Raw genomic sequence first — 25,077 nt, forward strand, 5'->3', positions numbered from 1 at the left:
TCATCGTTCCCTTTTATCTAACACCATCAAACATAGCAAATTCAACATTTTCCAAAAAGAAAACATTTTCCGCTAAAATCCAAAAGTCTCCATGGAAAACCAGGCTACTGATCATTGTTGCCATGGTGATTCCAGGCGTTAAGGTGAGGATTCCTTTTGAGAAACCTCTTCTTGGGGATCGCACTTAGGGAGAAAGGCAAGGTGAGGGAGGAAGGATTCTCTTTCCGTAACACGATGCGATCTTTGATGGCGTCTTTAATCACCTACAGGAAGCAAATGCAGCGATCAGTGTTGAAAAAACAAAAACATTGCTATCTTTATTCAGTGTGTCTGCCTTTTGGATGGGAAAATGCAACACTTGCACAAAGTGACTCACTCCCTTTTTAACAATATCTAATAGGAGGTCAAAACCGACAAGGCGTGGTCGGAGATGATGGATCTCAAAGGGTTTAAGATATGCCTTTATTAAGATATGCCTTTATTCGTCCCTCAGTGGGGAAATTTGGTTTGATCATGCATTCCAAGATGCAAGTGAATGAAACGGTTAATTGGTTCCAGCGTCAACAGCGGTTTCTGCCAAGTATGATTCAATATTAATAAATGGAGTATTTTCGTTTTCGAGTGTTTTCGAGTTTTGAAGACCTGGTTGTGACCTTCTAAAACATTTTTTTTTTACATTTTTAACATTATTAGAGCTCTATGGACATGAAATAACACCCCTGTGGTCATCTTCATACTTACATTACCTAATACAGTAGACATAATAAGCAATAATAAGACATAATAACTCATCGTTAGCATTGGGAAAGTTCCTTGTTGTTGTAGAATCTAAAAAATAAATAAAGAGTTTGAGTTTTGAAAACCTGGTTATGACCTTCTAAAAAATGTTTTTTACAGGTTTGAATTTGAGTGGGAAAGAAAATACCACTTCCACACGGAATGAGAGGAGAACTTTTTTCACTATGACATGTCTAATTCTTATTCTTGGAGTTTGCATGTTCTCCCCGTGCATGCGTGGGTTTTCTCCGGGTACTCAGGTTTCCTCCCACATTCCAAAAACATGCTAGGTTAATTAGCCACTCCAAATTGTCCATAGGTATGAATGTGAGTGTGAATGGTTGTTTGTCTATATGTGCCCTGTGATTGGCTGGCCACCAGTCCAGGGTGTACCCCGCCTCTCTTACCCGAAGACAGCTGGGATAGGCTCCAGCACCCCCGCAACCATCGTGAGGATAAGCGGTATGTTTGTATACTTATTGGTATACCTTTTGAGTGTTAAGTTCCTGTGTGATGAGTTTAGTGTTCTTTGTGAAATGACACGGTGGTGATTGCATCACGTGTGAGTCTTCCCTCAGCTCAGGAGTGACTCAGTTACGCTGAGTGAAAGTCATAATGACACATCTGCACACCAATGTTTTAATATTGCACCATAACCTGATAACCTGAATGGTGACAGTACAAATATGCACAGCACGCCAACGCATCACACTTGAACAAAAGTTGCCCATCAATGGCACCAAGGGCATCGAACTTGATGCTGCCCCGGGGTATCAAAATACACACACAGCCTTTTTTTTTAGAAGCGTGAAACTTACATCCAAGTTGTTGAGGGTGTTGAACTCCATGAGGTCGTGGAGTCGAGTGAAAGCCTCGTTGGAGTACTGGAAGTTGAACGTGGAGAACGGAGACTCGGGGTCGTCGAAGATGTCGAAGTCTGCCACTTCCTTCTCCTTCTCGGTTTCTCTTGGAACGCCTGTTAGCACATTTGCATCACAATCATATCAGTGTGACGGACGCAGTTCTGCTACTGCTATCATAAACAAAAGGGTTGTTTATTATTGTGGAGCTTGAACCTTGGCACTTGCCGTGGAGTGGAAAGCACGTCATTTATAGTAGTTTGCACGTTTTTTGTACTTTTTAAAACATTTTACCATATTTTTTACTATATTCATTCATTCATTCATTTTCTACCACTTTTTCCTCATGGGGGTGCGGGGGTGCTGGAGCCTATCCCAGCTGTCTTTGGGCGAGAGAGGCGGGGTACACCCTGGACTGGTGGCCAGCCAATCACAGGGCACATATAGACAAACAACCATTCACACTCACATTCATACCTATGGACAATTTGGAGTGGCTAATTAACCTAGCATGTTTTTGGAATGTGGGAGGAAACCGGAGTACCTGGAGAAAACCCACGCATGCACGGGGAGAACATGCAAACTCCACACAGATGGCCGAGGGTGGAATTGAACTTGGGTCTCCTAGCTGTGAAGCCTGTGTGCTAACCACCCGTCCTCTGTGCAGCCCTGGTTCAGTATATTTTTCATCAAAATAGTAGTCATGCCAAAATGTTGTGTTGCTGCTGGATGTTCACAGTATCCGAGTGATACTGTCGTGGGGGTGCTGGAGCCTATCCCAGCTGTCTTCCGGCGAGAGAGGCGGGGTACACCCTGGACTGGTGGCCAGCCAATCCCAGGGCACATATAGACAAACAACCATTCACACTCACATTCATACCTATGGACAATTTGGATTTAATTCCGGGTACTCCGGTTTTCCTCCCACATTCCAAAAACATGCTAGTTTGCTAACATGCTAAACATGCTAATTGGCGACTCCAAATTGTCCATAGGTATGAATGTGAGTGTGAATGGTTGTTTGTCTATATGTGCCCTGTGATTGGCTGGCCACCAGTCCAGGGTGTACCCCGCCTCTCGCCTGAAGACAGCTGGGATAGGCTCCAGCACCCCCCTCCCGCGACCGTCGTGATGAAAAAGCAGTAGAAAACAAATGAATGAACTTTTACAGGTTAGATTCCCAGTGTGCAGCCATCTTTTACAATAGCTCATTCTTGGCGCTCATGACACATCAGTCGTCTGCAGGAAAAAGTTAGTTTGGAAAATGGAACCCTTCGATAGCAAAGTCTGTTTCAGGTCCGACAAACTGGAAGTCCATACATGGAAGTGCAAAAAAAAAAAAAATCTGAAACATCAATAAACAGGCTGCGGAAGTATGTGGGCAGATGGCCGCCTGAATGTAAGGAGGCAGATCTTTCTGTGTCTGAAAAATGGCCGCTTACATATACAACTCTCCCACCGGACTGAGACATTCCCACCCAGCACCTGGTACCTCACGGAACCATAATCCTCCCAAACGGCTCATGAAATAGTCAGGGACCGCCATGTTCCTGTCTGTGTGTGCACACCGAGCAGAATGCATATGTGGGCTTCAAAGCACACAAATTCCATGAAGAACCACAGACACCCACATTTAACAGTGAGCAATGGGGCCCAACTGGCGAGACAAAATTGTTGGCTCAATGTTGTTCAAATATTGTGTCACTTCAAGGAACGGATGCCTCATATGCCATGACGGTAAAAAAAAAAAATGACAGGAAGGGGTACAGTAAGATTATTTTTCCTTTCACAAAGCACATAAGGTGGCCAGAAATATTTCAGTATTGAACAAAGCAAAATTTGTTCTCAATCAGAAATCACTCCACACTCTTTATTGCTCTCTAGTTCTACCATATCTTACTTATTGTGTGGAAATATGGGCTAATAACAATTTAATTTAATTTAATTTAATTTAATTTAATTTAATTTAATTTAATTTAATTTAATTTAATTTAATTTAATTTAATTTAATTTAATTTAATTTAATTTAATTTAATTTAATTTAATTTAAAAATGAAACTATATTAGGAAAGCAGGAAATGAACAAATGTAACAGTCACTGATTGTAAAAGTACCAGATGGAGGGGTAGGATTTAATAAGGGAGAACATGCAAACTCCACACAGAGATGGCTGATGGTGGAATTGAACCCTGGTCTCCCTAGCTGTCAGGTCTGCACGCTAGCCACTCGACGGCCGTGCCACCCCAAACATATACCAATATAAAAGTTTAAAATGATTTTGGTTTTTAAAGCCATTTCTAAAGTTTTGGGACTCTAGCAAACTACAGTGAGAGCCACTATCCAGAAAATGGCAAAAAAAAAAAAAAAACATGAAACAGTAATGAACCTTCCCAGAAAATGACCCCAAGAGCGCAGCGACGACTCATCCAAGTGGTCACAAAAGACCCCACAACAAAGAACTGCAGGCCTGATGTGCTATATATATCACTATATTGACACTTACTATGGTACCCATTATGGCATTGGATGCTCTTATCACCTCCTACTTTGGTACGTGACAAAAATAAAATAAAAAATAAATGAATTAATTTTTAAAAAATTAATATTTAAAATTTACATTTTTAAAAATTTAAAAATTTAAAAATTTAAAAATTTAAAAATTTAAAAATTTAAAAATTTAAAAATTTAATAAAAAAATGAAATAAAAAAATGAAATAAAAAAATAAACTATATTAGGAAAGCAGGAAGTGAATTGTAAAAGTACCAGATGGAGGGGTAGGATTTAATAAGCTTTGCTTCTTCCTACTCCTTTTGGACATGTGCAACTGTGAACTGATTATGTGATGCATTCAAGTGTAATCTGATGCATGTTCAAATGAAATAAAACCATTACCATTACCACTTACCAGGCGCTTTGAACGTCCTGAAGTTGATATTGACCAGGACAAAATGGATGACAGTTGGGCAGTTCTTTTCGCCTTTTTTGGGTTTGAACACGTAGCATTCCTTCAGGCCCTCCCGGTCGAAGACTTTGGGATCAATTTTGGGAAATGGAAGCTTGTTCATACGAGCCCATTTTTCAGCCAGCAGGAGCTCCTGATGTGTCAAATTTACAAAAGATTCACTTTTTTGTTTTTCTGAATCGTTCTTGACTTAAGCGGAGTCAGACCTTGAATGGCGGGCTGGAATCACTGGGTCGTGCAGAGAAATCAAAGGAGATGATGAGGTCGACGCTCCGTTGGGGCCGCAGGATGAGAGGATAGGGGAGGTTGTAGGTGAGGCCGCTGTCCACCACGTGGATCTTCTTACTCTTCACATCCAGAGGTTCATAGATGCGGTCAAACTCGTCTGGGTCTAAGAAGGTGGCAGGGACACAATCGAGTCAAGCATTCATTCATTCATTCATTTTCTACCGCTTTTCCTCACAAGGGTCGCGGGGGTGCTGGAGCCTATCCCAGCTGTCTTTGGGCGAGAGGCGGGGTACACCCTGGACTGGTGGCCAGCCAATCCCAGGGCACATATAGACAAACAACCATTCACACTCACATTCATACCTATGGACAATTTGGAGTCGCTAATTAACCTAGCATGTTTTTGGAATGGGGGAGGAAACCGGATTGGTTTGTGTATTTATGAGGTCTATCATTTAGGCGTTAAGTTGCTGTGTGATGATTTTAATTGTGTTTGTGAGATGAAACCGTGATGGTCACCTATCATGTCTATGAGGAATGAAGGTCTTCAAAACTCCCACTTACTACTCTGCAACATCTCACTCACAGTTAATTAAATTAAATTAAATTAAATTAAATTAAATTAAATTAAATTAAATTAAATTAAATTAAATTAAATTAAATTAAATTAAATTAAATTAAATTAAATTAAATTAAATTAAATTAAATTAAATTAAATTAAGAAAGCAGGAAGTGAACAAATGTGAGAGTTAGTGATTGTAAAAGTACCAGATGGAGGGGTAGGATTTAATAAGCTTTGCTTCTTCCTACTCCTTTTGGACACGTGGAGCTGTGAACTGATTATGTGATGCATTCAAGTGTAATCTGATGCATGTTCAAATGAAACCAAAGCATTCCCATGACCATAATTGTACTGTGGTAATATTTCAAAGTAAAAGGAAACATTGCTGCTTGTTGTTACCTGTGACAGCATCTACTTCTTCCTCTGGTGTAGGTGCTTGGCAGATGACACCACTGGCAGGGGAGAAAGGGATGCTGGTGTTCAGGTTCAATCCCAACATGAAGTTATGCACCTGGTCAAACAGGGTAAGAACAGAAAAAGTCCATTTTGAATTCACATATTTCCGTTAGTTAGTACCAGTAACTGTAAGTAAGAATATCTTCGGGCACCTTCCCAGCACGACCTTCTCTGGTGTTGAACAAGGCCGTGTCGCTGAAGAGCGACGTGAACATCCTGTGGACCCAGCTGGCCTGAGCGGTGCGATGATACTCATCCTCCGCCTCTTGGTTCTCTGTGCCGGCTGAAGACCAACAGGGTTAGTCTTTATGAAGGTGTCATGGGAGACATTGTGTTCTTTCTAATCCAGGGAGCAGGACACTGTCTTTCAAGGTAATTGATGTACTTGTCTTGTACTTGTCTCTGTACTGGTCTCTGTGATCCTCATCTCCGGTGTGGGGGGAAAAGTATTCTTAAGGATCTCTATAATCCATAAATGTTTACATTCCTATCATAAAGAGGACCTATTATGCTCATTTTTTGACCCTTTGTATTGAATGGTGGTCTCCTATAGAGCAGCTACACGCAATAACATTTTAGATTTTCCAGAATCTGCACCTATTCCAGCTGTATTTCCTTTTATTTATGCCTGTTTTAATTTATTCCACCCATGGCCCGCCTCCAGGCATACCCACTCCCCTAACTATGAACCATATAAGGACGTCCGTCCCTCTGTGACATCACAAAGGAATGGTTTTACCACGCCTTTTCAAACCGAGCATTTTGGCCCATCCCAAACGTCTTTTAGGGCTCACTTCCAAATATCAGATTACAGTTGAATGCATCCCATAATCAGTTCACAGTTCCACATGTCCAAAAGGAGTAGGAAGAAGCAAAGCTTATTAAATCCTACCCCTCCATCTGGTACTTTTACAATCACTAACTGTTACATTTGTTCACTTCCTGCTTTCCCAATATAGTTTAAGTTTTTTATTTTTGAATTTCATTTTTAAAATGTTAAAATGTTCATTCATTCATTCATTCATTTTCTACTGTTAAAATTTTAAATGTTAAATTTTTAAATTTTTAAATTTTTAAATTTTTAAATTTTTAAATTTTTAAATTTTTAAATTTATTTTTAATTTTATTTTTGTCACGTACCGAAGTACGAGGTGATATGACCATCCAATGACATAATGGGTACCATAGTGTCATTTGTTCACTTCCTGCTTTCCATAATACAGTTTAAGGATTTTTTTTTTTTTTTAATAATGTACCTCGTACCGAAGTATTGCTGCTTGTATTGTTTCTTGAATTGGCTCATCGTTGTGCATTGTTTGATTTCCTTACTCAATCCATTCCATAGTTTGATTCCACATACTGAGATGCTATGGCTTTTTAACAACATTTTTAGCTAATTGCTTATTTTTAGCCTTATGCATTATTTTAGCTGTTTGAAGAGGAACTATATCAGCAAGTTGAAGTATTTGGGATTTTAGAAATAAGGAGTTAGTATGTTCTCTGTAGGCGGCATTATGAATTATCCTTACTGACCTTTTTTTGCAGTACATGTAGTACTGTGAAGATTGCTTTTATAGTTATTAGTTATAGTGATTTCTGATTGAGAACAAAATTTTGCTTTGTTCAATACTGAAATATTTCTATCCACCTTATGTTGTATATTTGTAATATGAGGTTTCCAGCTCATATTTTCATCTATTGTGAAATCTAAGTATGTTCTACATGTTCAACTACATATATAGGTTCACTTGAAAAAAAACGTTGACTTTCCTCGGCGTTCTCACAATACTTTACGACATGTACGAGTTGTGCCAGGAATTCTAACGGTTTCCCTTCCTCTTTTGTTTATTTTTAGATAAGACTGACTGCCATTGACTCAGCCAAAGCACTGAGGAGGAACATGATGAGCTTTGAACCTTGAGCGCAGTAAGAGAGCTTTTGTATGTATGATTGTGCACGTATGGAAATTTCCCTCCTAACATGCAAACTCATGGCCAGGATGTTTCCATATGTACAGTAATACCCATTGAACCTCTAACAATGTTCACCACAAGTCTGAATTAGAGATCACCTTTGCGGGGTTCATCCTCATTGTCCAAACTGTCTTCTCCGACAATGTGCTGTGGTTTAATCTGCTCTGTAAAACAAGACAGGAAATCATCAGGTCATACATAATGATATTTGTCACAGGGCTGCACGGTGGACAAGTGGTTAGCACTTCTCCTCTCATTCCATGTGGAAGTGGTATTTTCTTCCCCACTCAGATTCAAACAATTCCCAGACAGACGGCCATCTCTGTGTGGCGTTTGCATGTTCTCCCCGTGCATGCGTGGGTTTTCTCCGGGTACTCCGGTTTCCTCCCACATTCCAAAAACATGCTAGGTTGATTAGCCACTCCAAATTGTCCATAGGTATGAATGTGAGTGTGAATGGTTGTTTGTCTATATGTGCCCTGTAATTGGCTGGCCACCAGTCCAGGGTGTACAACTGGACATAGACAACTGGGATAGGCTCCAGCACCCCCGTGACCCTCGTGAGGCAAAGCGGTAGAAAATGAATGAATGAATGAATGAACATATTAGTGAATGTGAGTGTGAATGGTTGTTTGTCTATATGTGCCCTGTGATTGGCTGGCCACCAGTCCAGGGTCACCTGGGATAGGCTCCAGCATACCCCCACAACCCTATTGAAGATAAGTAGCATAGAAAAGGGCTTAGATGGATGGATGGATGTAAATGTAAATATTAGTCAATGACAAGATTTCGATTTTTTTTTCTTTAATAATAAAAAGTTTCATTTAAAAACGACATTTTATATTGAGTTGTGTTGTCCTTGACTAATATTTACATTTGTTTGAAGATCTGAAACATTCAAGTGTGCGAAACAAAAACACACCAACGCCAACGACTTCAGCTTCATGTTGCTGACATGATCAAGTTTACTGATTCCTTTTTTTATCACTCATAATATAACCAGGGCAGAAAGGCGATACCGGTGATGAACAAACACATTCTTTCACAGGGTGGGATTGGTCCCAGCACTTTGGTACAAGCCGTGGATTGTGTGTCTGCATGCAAAGGTCATCCTAAGCAAACGCATTTAACCTAAGCAAACATCACACGTGTTGTCTGAATAAGCCCAGGAAACTGATACCTCCTCATTGTTGTGGGAACAACAGACAAGCGCACACACGACACACACACACACACACATACACACACTATTCCTAAAGATATATACAGTCATTTCTTTCCACAGTATATACATACTGCAAGGGTGTGCAACAAAATGTATGAATCTCTCTTCTGTGCTTACAATGACTATAGTACAAAAATACTAGGGCAGAAAAATGATTACAAATATTAATCGAATTAATCGCATTTTCCCCCTTCAAATGAATTAATCATGATTAATCAGCATTTTAAATTCATTCATTCATTTTCTACCATGGGGGTTGCTGGAGCCTATCCCAGCTGTCTTCGTTCGAGAGGCGAGGTATAACCTGGACTGGTGGCCAGCCAGCCAATCACAGGGCACATATAGACAAACAACCATTCACACTCACATTCATACCTATGGACAATTTGGAGTGGCTAATTAACCTAGCATGTTTTTGGAATGTGGGAGGAAACCGGAGTACCCGGAGAAAACCCACGCATGCACGGGGAGAACATGCAAACTCCACACAGAGATGGCCGAGGGTGGGGAAAGACAAAATAAGAAGCCAAAAAGTTACCACTTCCACACAAAATAGGAGGAGAACTCATTCATTCATTCATCCATTTTCTACCGCTTATCCTCACAAGGGTCGTGGAGGGTGCTGGAGCCTATCCCAGCTGTCTTCGGGCGAGAGGCGGGGTACACCCTGGACTGGTGGCCAGCCAATCACAGGGCACATATAGACAAACAACCATTCACACTCACATTCATACCTATGGACAATTTGGAGTCGCTAATTAACCTAGCATGTTTTTGGAATGTGGGAGGAAACCGGAGTACCCGGAGATGGCCGAGGGTGGCATTGAACTCAGGTCTCCTAGTTGTGAGGTCCCCGCGCTAACCACTATACCACCGTGCAGCCCGTTTCATTTTTTTTTAATCCTAAATGTTTTTTTAACGGAAAAATAAACAAAAAATGCTAAAATATTAGAAATAAAATTCAATGGAAATAGTTTGGATGTCAAAAATAAAATAAAAAATAAATGAATGAATTAAAAAAAAAAAATGAAAAATGTATCAAATATTGGCTATCATGATCAAATATTGGCTATCATTATCAAATATTGGCTATCATTATCAAATATTGGCTATCATGATCAAATATTGGCTATCATTATCAAATATTGGCTATCATGATCAAATATTGGCTATCATGATCAAATATTGGCTATCATGATCAAATATTGGCTATCATGATCAAATATTGGCTATCATGATCAAATATTGGCTATCATGATCAAATATTGGCTATCATGATCAAATATTGGCTATCATGATCAAATATTGGCTATCATGATCAAATATTGGCTATCATGATCAAATATTGGCTATCATGATCAAATACTACAATGACTTGAAATGATGCTTACCTAACTCCTCCTCCATGGTGCTGCCCCCAGTTCTGTCTTTGACCCCCAGCACGCGGTTAAAAAGAATAGAAAAGGCGCTTCCCCAAACACCTGGAAGAAGAAACATATGTATATTTCATATTTCCTGTGTACTTTATTCCCCAATGGACAAAAGTACATATATTGAGTTTCTCACCCATTAAAAAGTGAAGAGGGTTTTCCTCGTATTTCTTGACAACAGTTCCCATGAAGAACTTGCTTCCAAACAGGTCAGGGGTCATGAAGGTGCCGTATTTTGCCATCCCAATTTCGTAAGGAGTGAACTCCACCCAGTCTGCAGGTGAAAGTGTTAACTCAGACATGGACACCCATCTCGTAAAAAAAAACAAAAAACATCAATACAGAGGTCTTGAAATGGAAAACGATCATTATAGAGTCTTCTTATGCAGTGGAACCTTGGCTAGCGTCAATAATTTGTTCCAGAAGGTCTGACTATAATCGAAATGCACATTTTTTCCCATCAGAAATTATGGAAATCCAATTTTGACCTTCATTGAAGACTTTATTCTTGACTAGAGTATTCCCCAAGACACCACCTTCAGGTCTTGCCATGAGTTATTTTTTCAATTCAATTCCGTTTTTCACCTAGAGGATCACAATAGATGAAAATATGAGCTGGAAACCTCATATGACAAATATACAACATAAGGTGGCCAGAAATATTTCAATATTGAACAAAGCAAAATGTGTTCTCAATTAAATTAAATTAAATTAAATTAAATTAAATTAAATTAAATTAAATTAAATTAAATTAAATTAAATTAAATTAAATTAAATTAAATTAAATTAAATTAAATTAAATTAAATTAAATTAAATTAAATTAAATTAAATTAAATTAATAAATAAGAATTTTAAGAAGCATGAAGCCGAAACATTGTTGAAAAAAAGCATGTTATTTTTTTTATCATGAGAAAAAAACAAAATGTTGGGAAAAGTGTTCCAAAATGACAAGAATAAAGTCAAAATATTTTGGGATAAAGTCATAATAGTACAAGAACTAAATAAATAAATAATAAATAAAAAATAAATGAATGAATTTAAAAAGAAATACATACAATACATTTAAAAATTAAAAAATGTAAAAATGTAAAAATGTAAAAATGTAAAAATGTAAAAATGTAAAAATGTAAAAATGTAAAAATGTAAAAATGTAAAAATGTAAAAATGTAAAAATGTAAAAATGTAAAAATGTAAAAATGTAAAAATGTAAAAATGTAAAACATTTAAAATTTAAAAATTCAAAAATTTCATAATTTTTAAATTTTAAAATAAAAAAAATCCAATAAAAAAAAAAAAAACTTAAACTATATTATGAAAGCAGGAAGTGAACAAATGTAAGAGTTAGTGATTGTAAAAGTACCAGATGGAGGGGTAGGATTTAATAAGCTTTGCTTCTTCCTACTCCTTTTGGACATGTGGAACTGTGAACTGATTATGTGATGCATTCAATTGTAATCTGATGCATGTTCAAATGAAATAAAAGCATTACCACTACCATCAATAACCCACAATGGCGCCACTGAAAGTGCCAGCATTTTTGATAAAGAGTGTGAAAAACAGGATTTGATTGAATTGAATTCAGTGAATAACAAAACAGGAAGCTGGTGACTTAGGGAACACTCGTATCAAGAATCACATCTTAAATGTTGACTTATCCCATTAATTCCTCATTTATTTATCTGTATTTTGAATTATTTTATGCATGTCAAACTATTTACTATGAACATTGTCATAGTCGGGCTACTCTACTATTTGTTGTGTACTAAAACACAAGAAGTAGGTCAATATGGGCTTTACTTTTGGCCTCAGGGCCAACAAAGACTGTTGTCCCGTACAGAGTACTGTAGTATATGTACAGTAAGTATACCGAGGCCTGTCATCATGAAGTATTTGTCCAGGCTTGTATGACATATGATGAATAACAACAACCACTTCAGGCGTGTGGGTAAAAATAGAGCCAGAAATACACGCAAAACATACATTGACACATGGAACATGGCATGGAAACACTAATTACACCAATTATTGCTCTTGAAAATTGCTGATATTTAAGGAGTATTTTGACATGGAAGTCGTGTCTTGGGGAAACAGTTTGTGTCACACATACACGCCAAAAAACCCCCCCCAAAAAACACGCACACGCATGCTAGTCACGCTTTCGACTTTGAAAGAAATAGTCTGAATGTCATGATTTAATTTGAGGTGTGATAATAACACATAACAGGAGACAAACAGTGGGTTGCCGTGCTAACGACAACAACAACAACATTGAATGTTCCTTCTTCTAGCTTAGCTTAGCTGCCAAACAGGAAATCATGACAGAACAGAAGAAAAGCAAACAAGAGTCGCAACCAAAGGTGACCATAGGGGTGTTATTTCATGTTTACAGGGCTCTGATATTATTTTTAAAAATCAGGATGTCGTAAACAAGTTTTCTATGTTTTAAATATTGGTAATGGTTTGATTTCATTTCAACATGCATCAGATTACAATTGAATGCATCACATAATCAGTTCACAGTTCCACATGTCCAAAAGGAGTAGGAAGAAGCAAAGCTTATTAAATCCTACCCCTCCATCTGGTACTTTTACAATCACTAACTGCTACATTTGTTCACTTCCTGCTTTCTAAATTAAATTAAATTAAATTAAATTAAATTAAATTAAATTAAATTAAATTAAATTAAATTAAATTAAATTAAATTAAATTAAATTAAATTAAATTAAATTAAATTAAAATTACACTGTGCATGTGTTTTTTTTTTTTTGTGTGTGACACAAACTGTTTCCCCAAGACATGACTTCCATGTCAAAAGACTGCTTAAATTAAATGTAATGAAATGTAATTACATGTTAAATTTAATTACATTTAATTAAATTGAATTAAATTTAATTTAAGCAGTCTTTTGACATGGAAGTCAAAAACATTAATTTAATTTAATTTAATTTAATTTAATTTAATTTAATTTAATTTAATTTAATTTAATTTAATTTAATTTAATACAAATTTTGAACTTACTTTTACAATCAGTAACTGTTACATTTGTTCACTTCCTGCTTTCCATAACACAGTTTAAGGTTTTTTTTGTTTTTTTTTTAGTACAATATCCCAATAGTTCATTTATTAATACTGAATACTTGGATGGAACCAATGAACACCGATAATGGAGGTACAGTACGACTCCATATGCAAGTACTAATATAAAACGTACCTGCAAACATGAGCTCAGAAACATCCGGCTTGACATGGAGACACGTAAAGAGAGGAAGAGGACATTGGGCCTGGTCGATTTTCTCCTGGATGTCACTCAGCTTGATGTCCATCCTCTGGTGGAGAAATCAAATACAGGATGATGTACGCTACTAAAATAGGAAACAAAACGTCTCTTAGGTATCTCTTACCGCAGGTATAAGCGTCTCTCCTATGAGCATCCCGAAGATATCGGTGAAGGTAACAGGCTGTCCTGAGGCCTTCTTGGTCCACAGAGCCTGGATGTAGTTGGTTATATGTTGCGGCAGCAAGAGTCTTAATGGATTACTGCTGACTTGGTTCATTAGCTCCTTGTTGATCTCCTTTGGACCCTTATTGGGAAATTCCGGGTGGGAGTACATAGTGGACATGTACCTGGAGCGCCAAACGGAGACATAGATGAACATATGCATTTCATTTAATATTGAAATGTTGTCAAATATCGTGTTTAATCAGGAGGTGCTGCTCTTAAAGAAGCCAGGGGTGTCCGGTTTTTTTTTTAATGAGGCTCGGCAAGACTTTAACGTAACAGGAAAATTAAAAACAAACAAAAAAAAACAACAGCAGATATGGAAGAAAAGTGCAGTCATTTTACAAGAATAATATCAAAATATTTAAAGAATAATGAGAAAATTAAGTAAAGTAAGTAAAAGTAAGTAAGTAAATAGAATATTCAGAGATAATGCTCATAATCTCATAATTTTACAGAAATACAGTCATAATATTATGAGGAAAAAAATTACTTTAATAAATAAGAATTTTAAGCAGCATGAAGTCAAAACATTGTTGAAAAAAACATGTTATTTAATAAAAATTAATTATGAGAAAAAAACAAAATGATGAGAAAAGTGTTACAAAATGACGAAAATAAAGTCAAAATATTTTGGGATAAAGTCACAATAGTATAGGAACAAATATTAACAAGAATAAAGTTGAAATATTTCTTTAAAAAAAATGTATGCCAAAATTTGCTTTAAAAAAAGTGTATTATTATAAGAAAAAGTAAATATAGAAATCAAAGTGGCCCAAGAATCAAAGAATGTGGATTCTTTGTACAGTACGGGGGCCCTCTGTGGAAAAAGTCATAATTTTACAACAATACAGTCATAATATTACGAGGGGAAAAAATGACTTTAATAAATACGAAATTTAAGAAGCATAAAGTTGAAAATTTGTTGAAAAAAGCATGTTTTTTTTAATCATGAGATAAAAACAAAAAATGTTGGGAAAAGTGTTACAAAACGACGAGAATAAAGTCAAAATATTTTGGGATAAAGTCATAATAGTACAAGAACAAATATTTACAAGAATAAAGTTGAAATATTTATTTTTAAAAAATTTAATGCAAAAATTTGCTTTTAAAAAAAGTATTTTATAAGTGTTACAAAATGACAAGAATAAAGTCAAAATATTTTGTGCTAAAGTCATAATAGTACAAGAACAAATATTCACAAGAAGTTGAAATATTTATTTTTTTTAAATTTCATGCAAAATTTGCTTTTAAAAAAAGTATTTCATAAGTGTTACAGAATGACAAGAAGAAAGTCAAAATATTTTGGGATAAAGTCATAATAATACAAGAACAAAGATTGACATGAATAAAGTTGAAATATTTGTTTAAAAAAATTAATGCCAAAATTTGCTGAAAAAGTCATAATTTTACCAGAATACAGTCATAATATTGTGAGGAAAAAAATGACTCTAATAAATAAGAAATTTAAGAAGCATAAAGTTGAAAATTTGTCAAAAAAAGCATATTATTTTTTTTAAATCATGAGATAAAAACAAAATGTTGGGAAAAGTGTTACAAAATGACGAGAATAAAGTCAAAATATTTTGGGATAAAGTCATAATAGTACAAGAACAAAGATTCACAAGAATAAAGTTGAAATATTAATTTTGTTTAAATTTTATGCAAAAATGTGCTTTTAAAAAAGTGTATTATAAGTGTTACAGAATGACAAGAATAAAGTCAAAATATTTTGGGATGAAGTCATAAGAGTACAAGAACAAAGATTAACATGAATAAAGCATAAAGTTGAAAATTTGTCAAAAAAAGCATGTTATTTTTTTTAAATCATGAGATAAAAACAAAATGTTGGGAAAAGTGTTTTCAAATGACGCGAATAAAGTCAAAATATTTTGGGATAATAATAATAGTACATAGATAATAATAATAATAATCATAATAGTACAAGAACAAATATTCACAAGAATAAAGTTGAAATATATATTTTTAATTTAATGCAAAAAATTTGCTTTAAAAAAAGTATTTTATAAGAAGAAAGTGTTTTTTATTTGAATATATTAATATGTTGGGTTGGTTCACCAAATATAGAAATCAAAGTGGTCCCCACATTCTTTGTACAGTATGGGGCCCCCATGTGGAAAAAGTTTGGACACCCCTGCATTAAGCCATCCCACGCATATGGAAAATAAAAAGAGAAAAGCCAGTGCTTCCTTGATGACGGATTCGTACCAGTAAACGTGGAAAATAGAAAAATGCTGAGTAAGAGGAAAATGTTTAGTTGAAAATATAAGAAACCAGACCGCATTATGGAAGAATTATGGAGAATAACAAAATACAAAAAACACACAAACCAGGTGGATCCGGAGAGACCAGCAATATAGGTGGCACAATCCAGGACTCCAGACTCAAAGAGGGCTTTCATCACACCCGAGTAGCCCACCATGGCACGAAATCCACCTCCTGAACCCGAGATGGCGATCACTGGTACCTGTGTCACGCAAAAAGAACATCACAGATAGTCAACTATATCCTGATGGCCACTGTTTAACATTATTATTATGGGCTTGCTCAGTAATGCAAGCCCATAATCACTGAGCAATTTCATTTCTACTCCTTTTGGACATGTGGAACTGGGAACTGATTTGACAAAAAAACAAAGAAAAACCTTAAACGATATTAGGAAAGCAGGAAGTGAACAAATGTAACAGTTACCGATTGTAAAAGTACCAGATGGAGGGGTAGGATTTAATAAGCTTTGCTTCTTCCTACTCCTTTTGGACATGTGGAACTGTGAACTGATTATGTGATGCATTCAATTGTAATCTGATGCATGTTCAAATGAAATAAAACCATTACCATTACCATTACAATTACCATTAAAATGGCGTCTGGGCCAGGGGAAAAAAAATGTCTTTTGAGCATAGCTTCTTACATCTGTTTCTCTTCTCATGTCCCGGTTGAGTGATTTTAATAGCTAAGACTTGTGGAGGTCAGAATAGTTGGGAAAAACAGAGACTAGGTTTCTGTTGGATCCATTTTTCTGGTGTGATAGCTTTGGTCTGTGCATATGAAAGCATGTTGACGTTCCCCTAAAGGAAGCAATAAATTCTTTTTCTCACCTCTTCTGGTGAGCTGGGAAGGAAACGCGGCTTCTCCATGTCCAGGAACTTCTTGATCCCCAACATTACTCTTTCTCTGCGGGTCTGACGGAACTGCTTCTCCTTGTCACAGAGAGCCAGGCTGAAGCGTAGATCCAACTTGGTACTGTCGGCACAAACAAGTGGAACAGCTTTACTACGACTTTACTTTTGCGTATGAGAAGATAAAGTCGACGGTCAATTTTGGTGTATAAGCCACACACTCTAAATTTAGAGTGAAAAAAACAGATTTGTGTATATTTAAGCTGTACTGAACTACAATTGGCTGCACGGTGCTTAAGTGGTTAGCACGCAGGCCTCACAGTGAGGAGACCCAAGTTTAATTCCACCCTCGGCCATTTCTGTGAGGAGTTTGCATGTTCTCCCCGTGCATGCGTGGGTTTTGTCCGGTTTCCTCCCACATTACAAAAACATGCTAGGTTGATTTCAATAATATGAATGTGAGTGTGAATGGTTGTTTGTCTATATGTGCCCTGTGATTGGCGCAGGTCTTTATATGACAGCAACTATAAAAAAACTCACAACGAGCCTGTCAACCCGTCGAAAATTGTAGGAGGTCATTATTCAATAACACTCAAAGTTTAGAACACTAAACTCATCACACAGCAACTTAACTCTCAAAAATTAAAAAATTAAAAAATTAAAAAATTAAAAAATTAAAAAATTAAAAAATTAAAAAATTAAAAAATTAAAAAATTAAAAAATTAAAAAATTAAAAAATTAAAAAATTAAAAAATTAAAAAATTAAAAAATTAAAATTTGAGAGATGGCCGAGGGTGGAATTGAACCCTGGTCTCCTAGCTGTGAGGTCTGCGCGCTAACCACTCGACCGCCATGCCGCCCCAAACATATACCAATACAAAAGTTCAAAATGATTTTGATTTTTAAAGCCATTTCTAAAGTTTTGGGACTCCAGCAAACCACAGTGAGAGCCACTATCCAGAAAATGACACAAAAATAACCCATAAAACAGTAATGAACCTTCCCAGAAAATGACCCCAAGAGCGCAGCGACGACTCGTCTAAGTGGTCACAAAAGACTAAAAGTTTAAAATGATTTTGGTTTTAAAGTCATTTCTAGTGGTTAGCGCGCAGACCTCACAGCTAGGAGACCAGGGTTCAATTCCACCCTCGGCCATCTCTGTGTGGAGTTTGCATGTTCTCCCTGTGCATGCGTGGGTTTTCTCCGGGTACTCCGGTTTCCTCCCACATTCCAAAAACATGCTAGGTTAATTAGCCACTCCAAATTGTCCATAGGTATGAATGTGAGTGTGAATGGTTGTTTGTCTATATGTGCGTTGTGATTGGCTGGCGACCAGTCCAGGGTGTACCCCGCCTCTCGCTCGAAGACAGCTGGGATAGGCTCCAGCACCCCCGCGAAAAAGCGGTAGAAAATGAATGAATGAATGAAAGCCATTTCTAAAGTTTTGGGACTCCAGCAAACCACAGTGAGAGCCATTATCCAGAAAATGACCAAAAAAAAAACATAAAACAGTAATGAACCTTCCCAGAAAATGACCCCAAGAGCGCAGCGACGTCTCATCCAAGTGGTCACAAAAGACCCCACAACAACATCCAAAGAACTACAGCCTTACTTTACTTAGCCTCAGTTACAGTCCATGTCCATGACTCCATTATAACAAAAACAAGGGTCAAAAACGACCGAAGATCAAAAACCACTGCTGAACAAACGGAACATTCAGGCTTCAAGATTCCCTTTTGGACTTTTGGGAAAATGTCTGTGGTCACATCTGGCATTAAAAAAAACATTTTGGAAAAAAAACAGCATACCAAAATCACTGATTTTGGATCACTTACCAGATCTCCTGATACATCTCCAGGTAGACCTTGGTTGCCTGTCAAAGCAAGAACATATGTCAGTCATATTTTTATATATATATATATATTTATATATATATTTGTCTTTCTATTTGTCAGTGATGGAGCTCACTTTTCCAATAAGGAACGTCTCCATTTGTTTGTGTCCCACTTTGAGCTTGGAGATGTCGTAGGAAGCGGTCCCGAGGGTCTCATCCATCACGTAATTGGCATCCATTAACGTTATCTGAGATCAAACAACATGAATTAGGCTAAAGCTAATTTGGGATGCGTTTCATTTCCCATTTTTTTGAACGCACCGCAAACCAGCTTTTTTTCCAAGTGAAGTGTGAAATCATCAATTCAACAATCTGGCTTTTTGAAGTGCGTTAGCAAGTACCGACCTCGAGGACGTTCTGCAGGTTCGGGTCCAGTATGAAGTGAAATGTCTCGTCCCATTTTGGATTGACGTTGTTGTCGATGTGATTGGTCTTCTTCCTGCTCTCCGGGGCCGTCGGGATGAACAGCTCCACATACGGATCCGGTGTATCCACTATACGAGTACGCGGAAATGTTACGTGCTAATCTTTGTTGGTTTGTTTTTTGATTGCTAAGATTTTTGTGAACACGCTGCAGGGTTCTGAAGAAGTTCGAGAAGAACTCACACAAGTCTCCCAGCGCTCCCTTGGTGACGCTCTCGGCTCGGACGACCGTCACTGTTAATTTGTGGGAAAACTGTTGTTCCACCTGAAATACAGCAGATCATGTCGGAAAAGTATTTGTACGTAATGAAATTGGAATCTACACGGATATTTTTACCCATGTTTTAGCCATACATTCATTTATTTGTGACTTTGAATATCGGCTTGACAGGTTCACAGCGAGGAGACCAGGGTTCAATTCCAACCTCGGCCATCTCTGTGTTCCATAGGTATGAATGTGAGTGTGAATGGTTGTTTGTCTGTATGTGCCCTGTGATTGGCTGGCCACCAGTCCAGGGTGTACCCCGCCTCTCGCCCAAAGACAGCTGGGATAGGCTCCAGCACCCCCCAACATCAACTGCTTGTATTGTTTCTTGAATTGGCTCATCGTTGTGCATTGTTTGATTTCCTTACTCAATCCATTCCATAGTTTGATTCCACATACTGAAATGCTATGGCTAGCATAACGTAGTCCTAGCATAGAAGTGTTTCAAATGTACTTCTTCCCTGAGATCATATTTCTCCTCTCTTGTAGAGAAGTATTGGATGACATTTTTAGCTCATTGCTTATTTTTAGCCTTATGCATTATTTTAGCTGTTTGAAGATGAACTATATCAGCAAGTTGAAGTATTCTAAAATCACAAATACTTCAACTTGCTGATATAGTTAATTTTCGGGGAGAACACAGAGATGGCCGAGGGTAGAATTGAACTCGGGTCTCCTAGCTGTGTGGCCAGTGTGCTAACCACTCAATCACCGTGCAGCCAGTATGTGTGTACATAAATTGCTATTTTTTGTGTTGTTTATGTTTGTACAGTTGTTGTAAAGTAATGCTTGTAATGTATCTATTCACAACCTTTTTAGTCGGGGACTGATATTTTCCTGAAACGTACCTATGTTCTACTGCTGATTACTAAAGAACAGAAAAAGGTAGAAAGAAAACTTTTTTTTCTGATGAAAGACTGGGGGTCAAACCTTTCTTTGTAGGAAATCGAACAAAATGACACCAGAATCCTTTAATGGATTTTGTTTTGTTTCGACGCCCTCCCTCCCGAAAAAAAGTCTTTTCTAAAACCACTTGACATCCGTCTGAGTTCACTGAAGCTTCTAAGGTGTGTCAGTCGTCAAGAACTAGGTAACCATGGAGACAGTTTCAACAAAAAAACAATGAGAAGGTTAAAAGTTCAAGAGACCTAAAAAAAAAGTTTGATTCCTTTGTTTTAATCTCATTTATCAACATGCTAATTGAGCCAACATGAAGCGTCGGTACTCACGATTATATTCGATGCCATGGTGTGGTGTCAGTGATGTCGGTCTGGATCAAGATGGAAACTCAGGAGAACATCTCACTCCTCGGTTGAAAACTTGAGAGTCGGAAAAATGAAACAAAAATATGAGACACAAATGACACGGATGGTGACTTTCATTTACAAGAGTTCCTGAACACATCTGGAATGGGATTGGATCATCCCAAGTCTGTTTGTTAAGTGTGTTTGTTATGTGTGTTTGTTAAGTGTGTTTGTTATGTGTGCTGCAGAGGTCATCCAGGTTTTTCTCATGGGTTCAGCAAAGCGTGCCAGAACTGACGGGCTCGGGTGCACGTAGGGAGATTGTGCGCTCATCCCGCCGGTCACGTAGTTTGCCTCGGTGGTCCAAATCCTGCAAGTGCCAGCTCATTCTGGCACATGCCGCCTTCCGTGCGTATATGTGTGAGTCAACATTTTCCTAAGAGCATGGAAGAGACCAGACTAGGGGTCGGCAACCTTTACTATCAAAAGAGACGTTTTGCCTCAACGCTCACCAAAGGAAAATAGACTGGAGCCGCAAAAGAATCATTAAAAAAAAAACACGGTGGTTGAGTGGTTAGCATGCAGGTGTCACATCTAGGAGACCCAGGTTCAATTCCACTCTCGGCCATCTCTTGTGTGGAGTTTGCATGTTCTCCTTGTGCATGTGTGGCTTTTCTCCGGGTACGAAACATGCTAGGTTAATTAGCGACTCCAAATTGTCCATAGGTATGAATGTGAGTGTGAATGGTTGTTTGTCTATATGTGCCCTGGGATTGGCTGGCCACCAGTCCAGGGTGTACCCCGCCGCTCGCCCGAAGACAGCTGGGATGGGCTCCAGCACCCCCCGTGACCCTCGTGAGGATAAGCGGTAGAAAATGAATGAATGAATAAGTTCTCCTCCTATTTTGTGTGGAAGTGGTAACTTTTTGGCTTCTTATTTTGTCTTTCCCCACCCTCGGCCATCTCTGTGTGGAGTTTGCATGTTCTCCCTGTGCATGCGTGGGTTTTCTCCGGGTACTCCGGTTTCCTCCCACATTCCAAAAACATGCTAGGTTAATTGGCGACTCCAAATTGTCCATAGGTATGAATGTGAGTGTGAATGGTTGTTTGTCTATATGTGCCCTGTGATTGGCTGGCCACCAGTCCTGAGTATACCCCGCCTCTCTTGCCCAAAGACAGCTGGGATAGGCTCCAGCACCCCCGCGACCCTCATGAGGATAAGCGGTAGAAAATGGATGAATGAATGAATGAGTTCTCCTCCTATTTTGTGTGGAAGTGGTAACTTTATGGCTTCTTATTTTGTCTTTCCCCACCCTCGGCCATCTCTGTGTGGAGTTTGCATGTTCTCCCCGTGCATGCGTGGGTTTTCTCCGGGTACTCCGGTTTCCTCCCACATTCCAAAAACATGCTAGGTTAATTAGCGACCGTGGGTTGCTGACCCCTGGACTAGACCAATGCAACATTTTCTAAAAACACAAGCTTGTTTCTTCTGTACAGCGTAACGCGGGGGTTATGTTTTCATCACAGTCGCCATCTTATAAGACTCAACTTTTCAAATGTTGTACTCCTGTTCTCCATGATATGGAAGTCCCATATCCTGAAGTTGGTGCGTCGGCACTCCAGGAAGTTTTAGTCATGGATATCATTGCTCCTGATATCATTATCTGCATTGAACATACCATCCTCTGTCTCTGTCAGCTCAACAAGACCACAAACATGAACGTTTGAACGTTCCCATGCACTCGGGGTGCATTTAGACCAGGGGTCTCAAACTCAGTTTACCCGGGGGCCACTGGAGCTAGGGTCTGGGTGAGACTGGGCCGCATCAGTGACTTTGTTCATTGTGTTCACAAAAAAGAACTAGTTCTTTTGACCCATTCGTTCATGACTGACACACCACGAGTCATCGTGTGTTGTTGCACTGAGTCGTAACAAACATGAACATGAGTGAAGGGACTGACTCGACACAGCTAACCGGGTCTATGCACAGGGGGACATCACAGGCTAACAAATTGACCGAAATGAACGGATCTTTTTACTGAAATGAAACGCCAAATGTGGCCCGCAGGACACTAGTTTGAGGCCCCCGCCTTCATATGAAAGTTTAATGTCAGTGCGGCCCGCGCAAGTTTGATATGGATGCTGTATGGTATCATGTACCCAGAAAATATTATTACGTTTGATTCATGTTCATGTTAAAGGTTAAATAACTGTTAATAGTTATCCTCCCTATTCGTGTGGAAGTGGTAAGTTTTTGGCCGCATGTTTGAGACCCCTGATTTATACATATTTTGCTAAGTATTTTCTGAGAGATAATTCTTTATCTTTTTTTAATCTTTTTTTTTTTTAACAGACATGACAAAACACGACTATAGTCACATTTATAGTCTTTTTATTTACAACATATTGCGCAACTGCAGGGTCTTGAGACACGTGCTAACTCGCAAACTAGAGAGCTAGCGACCTAAACGGTAGCCTTCAAGTTATTTCCTTTCAACTTAAAAAACCAAAAACTTACCACTTCCACACGGATAGGGAGGATAACTATTAACAGTTATTTAACCTTTAACATGAACATGAATCAAACGTAATAATATTTTCTGGGTACATGATACCATACAGCATCCATATCAAACTTGCGCGGGGCCGCACTAACATTAAACTTTCATATAAAAGGCGGGGGCCTCAAACCCGTGTCCTGCGGGCCACATTTGGCCCACAGGCCGCGTGTTTGAGACCCCTGACCTAAACGGTAGCCTTCAAGTTATTTCCTTTAAACTTGAAAAAAGCCAAAAACTTACCACTTCCACACGGATAGGGAGGATAACTATTAACAGTTATTTAACCTTTAACATGAACATGAATCAAACGTAATAATATTTTCTGGGTACATGATACCATACAGCATCCATATCAAACTTGCGCGGGCCGCACTAACATTAAACTTTCATATCAAGGCGGGGGCCTCAAACTAGTGTCCTGCGGGCCACTTTTGGCCGCGTTTTGACTGGGACACCTTGATAACCTTTGTCAGGTTATGTATGTTTATTATACGTATAAGAAGAGGTGAATCAAACTAATATATTTTTAAATATGCTATAAAGTCACTTTTGTTGTGATTTGCCACAATGTAAAAATGACCTGGAGTGAAGTGAATGACAGAAAGGTGTATTCCCAATACCCAATTCCCAATTCCCAGTAGTCATCACGGTGTTATTATTAATGGTGGTTCACAATACTGATCCGTGTGGACAGTTCATAAACGAGCAGTTATTATTTTACAGAGATAACGTTCGAATGAATATGGTTCATTTGCAAACATGAAAGCAACGTTTGCTAAATAAGCTAATAGGAGTGTCTTAACCATTTACTGACAGTTTGTACCTGACGAAATGTGAGTATTTACAAGTATGATATGATAGTATCGTCTCCTTTTGGTTTTCCTCGTCATTTCAAATTCGCGTCAAAAGTCCCAAAGTAAGTACGCTTTGTGACGGCATTCCGATTTAAAAAACACCGAACGATGCGAGGTAAAGAAAGTACACATACCTGTAACGTATCCGCTCACAAATCCTGCAAAAAAATAAAAATAAAAAAAAATGTCACCGATCGAGAATCTTGTTCCACCACAAGTCTGGAAGGAGGCGGTGCCTCGCTTTTTTTTACTTTGTGGCCACTCACAGCAAAAGCATTCAATCTTCTTCAACACTGACGTTCTTGTTGATAGCACATAATACGTTTAAGCCCCCCCCCCCCCCCACACACACACACACCGGAAAAAGCGCATAGTTCCGAACAAGAAACCATAATGGATGATTTTTACGCGGCGGAAAGTTGCGCTCCTGTGTGCGTAACGCTGCGTCCGCTTGGGGGCGCGACTCACTCTGTTGCCAAATGTACGAGTCCATCACTATGACTCAAGAAAACACCTTTTGTCTATCTTTACTTACAAATAAAACATCTGTGATGCTTAAATCCGGAATTAAATTCAATTCCGTGAATTACGCGACTCGTAATAACAAGATAATATTAATATAAATACCAAAAAAATGATAATAATAATAATGAACAAAATTATCTACGATAATATTGAATACATACACGTTTAGAAATAATAAACAACAATTTGAGGTTTAT

The 25,077-nt window shown here is 38.1% G+C and overlaps 1 protein-coding gene across 2 annotated transcripts; it reads right to left on the reverse strand.

Moving 5' to 3' along the window:
• On the reverse strand, window positions 1-24,527 carry LOC131130190 (cytosolic phospholipase A2-like). Of its 2 annotated transcripts, XM_078789944.1 has the most exons (19): window positions 24,490-24,527; window positions 20,926-21,015; window positions 19,615-19,696; window positions 19,354-19,502; window positions 19,083-19,196; window positions 18,950-18,987; window positions 17,094-17,238; window positions 16,326-16,462; window positions 13,877-14,099; window positions 13,687-13,801; window positions 10,611-10,748; window positions 10,436-10,525; window positions 7,918-7,983; window positions 5,999-6,129; window positions 5,790-5,901; window positions 4,807-4,991; window positions 4,544-4,733; window positions 1,596-1,753; window positions 1-263 (listed from the first exon to the last, which is right to left on the reverse strand). In XM_078789944.1, exons 2-19 carry the CDS (start codon window positions 20,941-20,943, stop codon window positions 105-107), a joined length of 2,250 nt encoding a protein of 749 aa, XP_078646070.1. In that variant the 5' UTR covers window positions 20,944-21,015; window positions 24,490-24,527; the 3' UTR covers window positions 1-104. The 2 variants fall into 2 exon arrangements, with proteins under 2 accessions (XP_078646070.1, XP_078646071.1); XM_078789945.1 differs by lacking the exons at window positions 20,926-21,015; window positions 24,490-24,527 and having other exon boundaries at window positions 19,617-19,696.
• Window positions 24,528-25,077: the final 550 nt, after the last annotated feature.

The sequence above is a fragment of the Doryrhamphus excisus genome, linkage group LG4 (assembly GCF_037039965.1).
Source record: "Doryrhamphus excisus strain RoL-2023G ecotype Guam linkage group LG4, RoL_Dexc_Guam_v1.1, whole genome shotgun sequence".
Taxonomy (NCBI): domain Eukaryota; kingdom Metazoa; phylum Chordata; class Actinopteri; order Syngnathiformes; family Syngnathidae; genus Doryrhamphus; species Doryrhamphus excisus.